Source organism: Cynara cardunculus, unplaced genomic scaffold (genome assembly GCF_001531365.2).
Source record: "Cynara cardunculus var. scolymus isolate 2C unplaced genomic scaffold, CcrdV1 Un_Scaffold_2936, whole genome shotgun sequence".
NCBI lineage: Eukaryota > Viridiplantae > Streptophyta > Magnoliopsida > Asterales > Asteraceae > Cynara > Cynara cardunculus.
In genome coordinates this window covers 3,017-12,933 of record NW_020201282.1, presented here as the reverse complement: position 1 = coordinate 12,933, position 9,917 = coordinate 3,017, and the positions used below count along the sequence as shown (strand labels likewise).

Here is a 9,917-nt window from a genome sequence, read left to right as displayed (position 1 = left end):
GCTAATAATTAGGCATAGTAACTGCTCCCCACTCTTTCAAATTACCGCTAACTTCTAGACCGAGTGGATCCAGCTTAAGCCCAAGAACAGAATTCAGCTGGCCCATATCGGCAGCTGTGGCCTGTTTCCTTCTTCTCACATATACTTTAATTGGGCCTTTATCAGTTTGTCATGGGGCAGATTCCAGATCTCACCCATAACCATCTCGTGGTCACAACGGAGTTGGAAACGAGGGAGGAGAAGAATATAGGGGAGATATGATGAAAATGGAGACTCATTCGATCATTGTGAAAGCGATTCAACTAGGTTTGGGTATGACTGCAGTCAGAACCAATATTCGTTGATTTACAACCGTTGCCGATTTCTCCAACCATTGAATCTTAATCATTTGATCATTAGGTTAGACAACCATTTCGAGCAACTGTTGCTCTCAATGAGAGAATCAGACGTTGGATTCCAGTTTGTAACAACTGAGAATGAAAAAGCGGGGAATAAAGCTCATTAACGGGAACTGCTTCACCGCCATCACCACCTCCGCTGTCGCCACCACTTACTACCATCACCGTCCACGCAACAATCATCATCACTCATTGATGACGAAGCTGGGTTAAAGGCGTTCATGTTGCTGCCTGTAAAAAAGAAAAGTTCCATACAGAAAACGGATCATTTCATTGGGGTCATTTGCCTCGTTTTCTGGATGAAGTTAAGATGCAGTTATGGTTATGGACGTGTCCACTTGGAGGCGACCAAGGTGTTATTATCTCGATTAAAGGTTTCTTTAAAGCCAACATATTGGATAAAGTGGTTAAAGTGGAATACAAAGTGGTTTCCCTTGTATAATAGTTGTTATAATGTCATAAAAAATGAGAGAATTACAAATAATTCATATATGTTCTTCCTTAATCATTTTTGTCTCTAGGAAGTTCATGTGATAGAGAGCGATGAGAGGGTTCTGGTGTTTCGGGGTTATGGCAATTTTTCTAGAACACCATGGTGGAAGGTCCTGGATGACTTAAGAATTCATGAAAATGTCGCGTGCAGATCTCGAGTTGTTGGTATCATTTTTGAAAGGCGCAGTTGGGGTTTGTAGTGAGGGAAGAATCATATTGGGATCTATGCTGTTAATTGTGGCGCAATAGTGCCACGATTGCGGCGATATCTCGGGTAGCGGACATTAGCAAAATAACGGTGGTTAGATTGCGGTTTAAATTGCGGTAGCGCAATTGTCGCCGCAATTTATCGCAATTTTGTCCGATATTTAGGGTCAATTGCGTTCGATATTAACTCTACTTTTTGGGGGGGTTTGGGCTTTATTTTCAGTCTCTATGTTTAGATAGTTGGGCTTTATTTACAGTCTTTCTTTTTTTGGGCTTTATTTTTCTTAAATTTAATATTAACATAAGTTGGAAGAACTAGGTTTCTCTGTCGACAACCTGTTTTAGTCTTTAGACTATCTGTTCATCTGGGCTCTGTTCGGCGATCTCATCTGCTTTAGACGACCACGACCCACGAGTCTCAGGCTCTCAGCTAATGTTTCCAGACTTCCAGCTTCTAGCTCTTGTTTCCAACTTCTATTTCCAGCTTCTGTCTCCAGGTACCACAAGTCTGTAGAAGGGGAAGAGTGGGAAGCTAGCCTAAACGAAGAAGTGAACGTATTAGATGATCTTGACTCAGATGCTGAACCTATTGCTTGCAATTAGCTCGTTTATGAACACTTTTCCTATTTTGCAAATGATATGTTTATGTAGGCATATTATATATAATTATATATAATTCTAAGAAATATTATATGAACTGCTATTTTTGGACCGCTATACCACCACTATAACCACTATTTCAAATATCAATCCCGACCGCAATTTTGTATTTTCACCACTATAACAACATAGATCGGGATGGAAGAGGGTTAAATTGACGGACACTAGGCCTTGTCGCAAGTTGGTCAAAGCTTTTCAAGGAGCGACCATTATTGTGCGCGTAGCAATCTCCGATGATGCGCGTAGCCATCTCGACACAACAAAGGAAGCCATTACAGTTGGTAACACGGGCGATGCATATCGACTCATTCTGTGTATCTGGCCGAGATTTCCTAAACTTCCAATATTTAGCATAAGTCTTATGCTTGAAATATACGGCGTTCTTGCTAGGATGAGCGACAACTTGGCCGACTTACACATGCTTCATAGACTATTTACCGATCTAAAACCGTTCTTTGATAACGATCGGATTGTTAATAATTTGGATGATGATGAGAATAGTTTGTGGCAAGAAAATCTGGACGAGTCTATAAATTGGCAGTATTACATGAGTGGACTTGTTGAAACCCTTGGACTCTGACTTTGGTTTTGAAAAGAAAGGATGATAGGAAGCTGAATTGCAAGGGCTTGACTTTAGTGGCAGCTGGTTGGAAAGCTGTTGTAACCGGGCATCAACAGTTTATCTATTTTTTTCTACCCACTATGAGGACAAGGTGGTTCTTTGAGGGCAGGGTAATGTCATGTACCCACCTTGGGCCCAAGCCTGTTCATACTTGTTATTCTAGAAGGGGCTAGAAAGGGTATTCTGGAGACCTACTTGCAATAAATCTAATATAAAGAGGGATGATGTAGGTGGTGTAGGCATGCAGAAAATTATCAGTGTGTTTTCTTAGGAGAGCTCTGGTCTCTTGAACAGTCAGAAACCTCTTGTTTACTGTAGAATTACAACAAATCCTTTGATAATTACCGGTTTCTTTTATCGTTTGTTTGATTCTTGATTTGGTTTCATAAAACAATTCAAGTAGATTCTTCTTTCTCACCATTATTAAGAAATCTAGAGGGACTCCCGACATAGGGACCGGCCGTATTCTGCGTGGTAATGCTTTCCACTCCCCGACTGCACCATTTATCTACTGTTTTGTTCTTCCATTTATACGTAGGGTGTAGCAACTGGTATTTCAAATAGAGTAAATGTAGAGACATGTAAATCCATGTTGAGAACTGTAGATTTTGTAGTTGATATTAAGTGGAAATTGAGAGAATCAGAGGTGTGTTGTATTGTTTACTGAATAGTACACCAAAATAAGCCTGCCCTTCATAAGTAGCGCAGTTTACATTCAAGAATTATTTCACAAGAAAATGCCTTTTATTTGAAGGCACAATAATGTTGCATTTCCTGACATCAGAGAAATGAAGCTTGTATTCTTTGCTTATTTATAAGTTGAAACAAATAATAATCAATGTTGACTATTCATGTTATTGAATCAAATTCTGTTCTTTGAAAGAGGATTGTACCTCTGGCAATTCTATTGAATCAAATTCTTCCTAGACTTGGAAGAGAAAAGGCAAGGTGCAGCATAGGATTATCTGTTAAGAGATCTCAATGCAAAATATCCATATGCTAATATGCCCCTTATCAACGTACTTTATGCCAAGTTAGTTGGGGTCGCCAGAATTTACAGCTTTTCGAAACAGTTCAAGTTAATTGAAAACATGTCACACCAGTCTGAAGTCCAAAGCAATCCCATATTGCAGATTCCCTTGGTTAACTACAGGTTATTCACTCATCTTCATTGATGTAAATACTGGATTACCTACATTGTATCTTATAGCATTGACTCCCGTATCAATACAAAACAGTTACGCTATTTTTAGTTATTGAACTGCCGTAATTTTGTTTTCATGAACTTCAAATCTTCAGGATGCTCCGGTACTTAACTTGTTTTCATGGCTTTAGCTCTGTCTCAATTATTACTAAACAGTATTGTGCTATGCAATACAGGGATGGTGGAGTGGAGGATTTAATTATGGGCTATGGATCGGGGTCCTAGTTGCATCTGAAGTTTCTGTTGTCCCAGTTCCATCTATGCGATGGAAACAGGAGTTCAAACTATGTGGGAATGGCTCGACAAAGGTTTGATTTGCTCCTTAATATTGAAGAAAGTATTTGCAAAGAAGCATCTTTTTTCTTTTCTTTTGCAAAGGTACTCAGTGATTCAAAACTGTGACCTCTGAGTCAAAGCTCCAACTTTTGTTTCTCCTGGCTGTTAGAGTTTGAATAGATTTCTAGTTTAAAACAGGTATGTCAAGATTAGGATAAGCTTATCCTTATTAGTAGTTAATCGTTGGGGGTTATACTGTAACCTTTATGTATAAATAGGCGCATTATGATCCATCAATAAGAGATGGAGGAAAAAATAAGGTTCTCTAATAAATTACACAACCATTTTAGTATTTTTAAGGTCTAATTTAGGAGCAATGAGTCCATCTTTGACTTGTATGATTTAAATGGATGATTTAGAGCTTTAAATTGATGACAATTGTTTTGGCTACATTAATCTATATAAACACTATTTGTCAAAGAACAGTTTCCAAGAGCTACATGAACAGCTCAACCCTTGGTACTTAATATAGTGGCCACAACCTGCTCAAAATGGAAGGGACTTTCCCTCTGAGGGTAGGAAAATCATCATCGAGATAGCGGACAGAAAGCTAACGGAACTTGGTGTGGGTCTTTTGTCGGACCTCTTACGGCAGTTGACATTGACAGTGGAAACAGATCCCCATGCTACTCTGGTCAGAGCGTAAGTTACTGATGGATTCGGGACAGATATTAAATAAAAAGGCCATTTCATTTCGGCCAAAGACCCACACCTAAGTTCCATAGCGTTGGGTTCGCTATCCTGATCATGATGATCAGCCAACTGGGACACTGCCCAGATTCCTGCGGGAGGCAGCAGTGGGGAGTTTCCTGCTAAACATAATTTAGAAAGTATTGGGTTGTATTTTCAAAAGCAAATGTTGATTGTCATTACGATACAGAGGTAGTAACTGTTAACTTTTACTGTGTCTTGAGAATACATTTTTTCAATTGGGTACATTCACAAACTAAAAACACTTTATACCAATCCACATTTTAAGCAGTGCATACTTTCAAAGTAGAATAGCAACATGCTTTAGTTTTTGTCTTTGCAGGCAATGTACTTTCGTCCTTTTACGCAAAATAGCAACATACTTTGAATTACATCATTTCAGGATTTAAATATGGATGAAAAGTACATTACTTAAAGTATGAATTGGCTTAAAGAATTTTGTTATTGTGTGCATTTTAACACATTTAAATTTAGGAAATTAGTATCTTTTGAAATCATCTGGTTTGTAGTTTTTTCTAGCTACCCCAGATTGTTTCATCCTCTTTTAATTTGTCAAATATGATGGCAGGATGATAGCAGAGCACTTGCATGCACCCTATTTCCAACGTTAACTTCATCGCTGAGAAGGAAAAAGGACCATGGTACTTGCTCGTCTACTTCATAATAGTCTAATTATTTTTTTTGAAGTATATAATATTTATATACAGAAAATGCAACAAATGAACTTACACACTCTCATCACCTTTGGTAAGGTTTGAACCCTTGACCTCCTAGGAGGCAAAAGATTACGATACTACTAGGCCAAAGGCCCTTTGGTTAATAATCTAATTATTTATATTTACAATTTCAAGCGTATATTGCAATTTGCATGTTATGAATATGTATTGTTTTTCAAACAACTCATCCAGCCGTTTAATAAGTTAATCGACAATCAAGATTGGTTCATTCCAGTAACTATATACATGGTTGGACTGTCCGTCCGCTTTAAAATTCAATCTTGGTGGTTGATTTGCTTATTTAGGCCATGTTTGACAAGCTTATCTTTTGAGCTTTACTGAAAAAGCCACATTCAGTTAGCTATGAACTAAATATTTGGAAACCTACTTCAAGTAGCGTTTCAATAAGCTCCAGGGGCTTTTTCTTCCAATCAATTCTTTTAACAGCTAGTTTTTACCATACATGACTAGTTTATCAAGCTTATTGGCCAACATGTAGCTTTTCAACTAAGAGCTAGCTTATCAGCTAGTTCGCCAAACATAGCCTTAATGGTTTTGAACAAGTTGGTTGCAAGTGATCCCCAGCCAGTCGGTGTCAATAATGTATTCATTTTATGCTCATGTTAAAGTACCCCATGAGTCATTTTTGTTCTTATTCATCAATCATCCATGTTATGCTTTCATTGATTCTTGCAGGTCGGGCTGAGGCTTTGCTCATTGCTGCATATGGAAAAGGCATAAAATTGAACTCAAAGTCGTTAATCCCCATTGACACCGATACTACTACATAGTAGTCGCCTGCTACTCATGCTCCAAATCTTACATGCCTTGCTGCAACTTGAATATGCATAGTGAAGCCGATTAAGTGATGCATCTGTTAGGAATCTAATTAATTAAGCCGACCTATACTAATGTAAATGTGGCATCGATGCATATCGAGTTTGGACATGTTTGTGATGTATGTAATTCACGTTTGTTGTAGCATGTAGTTTTAGTTGAAAAGTAGGCCTTTTGAATATTGGAAGCAACATTTTTATCGAAATGGTGTAATTTAAATTGATTCGTTTTGCCAATAAGCTCCAATTACATCATAGGTATCACAAAAGAAATGGTTAATCTATTCAAGATAATTTTAGAACGATGTGGTAGAAAGCAACTTGCGACTTGAAGGACACGATCCGGGGAGAAAACGGGGAAATCCCATATGACCCAATATATACTTTTATGAACACATATGTCATCAATTGTGAAGAACGATAAACCATCCAAGTATTTTGTCTATATCGATTATTTGGGTGCCATTAGACCAATGATCCTTTGGAATCAGAGCCATCTCTACCAATCCGATTTCCCATCCTCCTAAAACTACATGTCTATCATCATATTCCTCATAGGTGAAGAATCTATTGTTTCTGGTCATGTGGTTTGTGTTTTTATTGTTGAGGATCCATTCATGATCTTCGAGTTCATGTTTAAGATACATGTACAACCACGAACACTGGATTGGATCATAATTTTGATCGGTGATTGTATTGATATAGAGAAAGAATGAATTAAAAACCTAAGTTTCTATCACAGTTCTCCTACGTGGTGGTCTAATGTATCTTATACTTGCATGGGCCACTATAAGAAAGGTTTACGTACGTCTTATTCTCTTCAGTCCTTATTCTATGTGCAATTTACTGTGTTAATTTTGGATTCTTTTGGTTTTATTACATTAGGTGTTATAGTTGTTTGAGCATTAAGAATTTTTAAACCTCAAAAATTGTTATTTCAAAAGAGACTTAGGGGTCGTTTACCAAACACTTATCCGGGTACGTGCTTACCAAGTCACGTTATCTCATGGGATGAATATGGTAAGGACCAAGAATCTTACCCGGTAAGAATGAGACAAGAACCAAGAGTCTTACCCGGTAAGTGAGGCGATGACTCTTACTACGGTAAGCATTTACCTGGGTAAATTGTTGCATACGATGTCGTTTTGGTGGACTAAAATCTTTCCCGGTAAGTAAATGATAAGAGTTAAATTTTACCGGTAAACACTTACCGGGTAAGTGTTTGGTAAACGGCCCCTTACACATACCCAGCAAGGGAAAATGATTCGTAGCTTATTAGATTGTTACTAGGTCGTATTTAATCATTTTTATGCCATAATAAATAGAATGATATAGGACATGCTTATTTGGTAACAACTGTTATCAACTTTCACCACTGCTCTTGTTAATTTGAATTTGAAGTAATAGCTTGGATAATTTAGATTTTCGTAGTTCAAGGGAAATAGAGTTATGACTTACTTATAGTGCAAGATTGAAATGTTGGATGCTAGGAGGCCTTAAATTAGTTACCGTTTATGTCAAAAATTACACAAAGCAATTTAAGATTGGATTGCAGGGCGAATCAACTATAACTATAGATTGAATCTTTGAAACAAACAAGACTAAAATAAACAAGACAAAAAGTATTTTGGTGACGTAGAAAACCCAGACGAGGGTGAATACACTATGACCGTTAGTTACAGATGTCGTCCTTAATAACAACGATGACTATCACAAGACGTGGTTTATAAAATGATTGTACGTAATCATGTGTAAGGAATATAAACTTCGGTAGCCCGTAAATTCTTTAGAGAGAACTTGAGAGAAGAGGATTCGATGTTCTTCGATATCAGTTTGATCATTTTCTAAATGTCTTTATCTTCTTATATGTAAGTGAGGATTTGTCACTGTCAATTAATGGTCATAATGGTTGTAATGGTCCTTGTGTTGATGATGTAATTGAATCTTGGTCGTCGATTACGCGGAATATTGATGAGAGAATATTCATTAAAAAAACTACAGTTATGAGTAAGTCCTGCAATAAACAAGAAAGATAAAGGTTGCCGAGGTTAATCAATATAAGCGATAATCATGGTTATGCATGATCGTATGTTGGGGATATCATGGTCGATGTTAATATCTTAGTCTTAGAGATTTATTCTAGTCGGACTTGTTTAGGTTTTTGTTACCTAAACAATTTGCCACCAAGATTTGAATTACAAATTCGCTCCAAAAATTCAATTTCTATGGATAAACTGACACATGAAACTGATTCGGTTTCTAAAGAAACTAAATCGGCTTGGAAGAAACGAAATCGTCGATTTTGATGGGGCGTGCGTGCATGCAGGACATTGTGTGTTAGTTTATAGCTGTAGATGGAAATGCGTCGTTGATCCGTTGGGAGATGTGAACCGTCTGGATAGATGTCACTTATTGATGAACCTGACCTACATAATCATGACTGTATTTTGAAAATCAATATAAATCTCGATTTCTTTTCTTGAGCATCCCTTTTACGCCTTGGAACCAGAGTGAAGAATCTTTGCCATATTCACATTCTACACAAGATCAATCTTTTGGAGGCTTACATAGTATAAAAGGAACGATTTTTAGTCTTTGCATGCCCCCTATTAAGCATATATCGGTTAGAAACCTTTATAGTGCTTCTATTTCTATTTAAGATTGTTGAGAGATCGTTGAACCACCTAGCGTGATTGAAGAACTAAGCCTTTAGGCTTTATCTGGGTTACCCTAGGACATCGACTTATCCTGTCCTGGGATTCGGTCGGAAGAGTGTTCGGAGGGATGGTTCATTCTATACGAATACCCTTTCAAGATTGGCTTCATTTGGCCTTTCTTTTCCTTATCAAGGGTGTTCTTGAACGTTTTTGATCTTTCTCTGGGGCAAATGATGCCCAGTTTTGGAGAATGGTTAGCGTTGTTGATAAACTGGCTGATCCATGAACTCTTATCAGCTTATACCGTTAAGTTTGAGAGTAATCACTTGTATAACCTTTACATCAAAGCTAGCGGAGGTAGGATTCTGGTCCCAAGAACTTCTGTTAAAGATAGAAAGTGGAAGATCAAATATGTCTTGGGTAAGGTGTCGTCCTTAAGAGATGAAGACCATTGGCTAACATCCGGATGGAACACAAATGATAAGTGTTGCATTTTATCTATGCCATCTTTATTATTTTCTTTGATCATTGATGACTAATCATTTTTGTACTTAATGTTTCTTACATCAATCGAAACTTGATAAGTTCCTTTGATTGCCAACATGGATTTCACCCAAGCAACAAAGAGTCAGTTGTTGATAGACGAGGAGGAAGACGACATGGAATTTATTGGCTAGACCAACCCTGTTGAGAAAAAGAAGTCAGGAGAAGAGGTAGAATTAGCTGGTAATACTTTGTTCCTTTTGTAATGTATATTGTATATTATCCACAACAATTGAGCTAACATCGACTTTATTGATAGGTGAAGAGGGATTTGGAGAAGCTTCATGTAGGATCGATTTCTCAGTTACTAAGTATGAAATACTTACTTGAATGATCTGTTGACAGAGATAATGCAGTGGAAATGATTTAAATCAACTCAAGTAGAAAACAATAAGAACACAGATGAAGATTAATGAAGAACACAAGAGAAGGCTTCAAATGATTTTCAATTCAATGAAAATATTGACAATTACAATACTGAAGCACACTGAAATACAAGGGCCTACGTTGCTATTTATACAAGCAAGTAACCGTT

General features: G+C 37.4%; 1 protein-coding gene across 2 annotated transcripts in view; it reads left to right on the top strand.

The window, feature by feature from the left end:
• The window catches only part of LOC112503369 (Holliday junction resolvase MOC1, chloroplastic-like), a 27,290-nt gene extending 20,876 nt beyond the window's left edge, over positions 1-6,414 (top strand). For both annotated transcript variants that reach the window (XM_025107423.1, XM_025107422.1), the window contains 3 exons: positions 3,760-3,891; positions 5,199-5,271; positions 6,043-6,414. In XM_025107423.1, coding sequence (XP_024963191.1) covers positions 3,760-3,891; positions 5,199-5,271; positions 6,043-6,137 — 300 coding nt within the window. In that variant the 3' untranslated portion in view covers positions 6,138-6,414. The remainder of the gene's footprint in view (positions 1-3,759; positions 3,892-5,198; positions 5,272-6,042) is intronic.
• Positions 6,415-9,917: the final 3,503 nt, after the last annotated feature.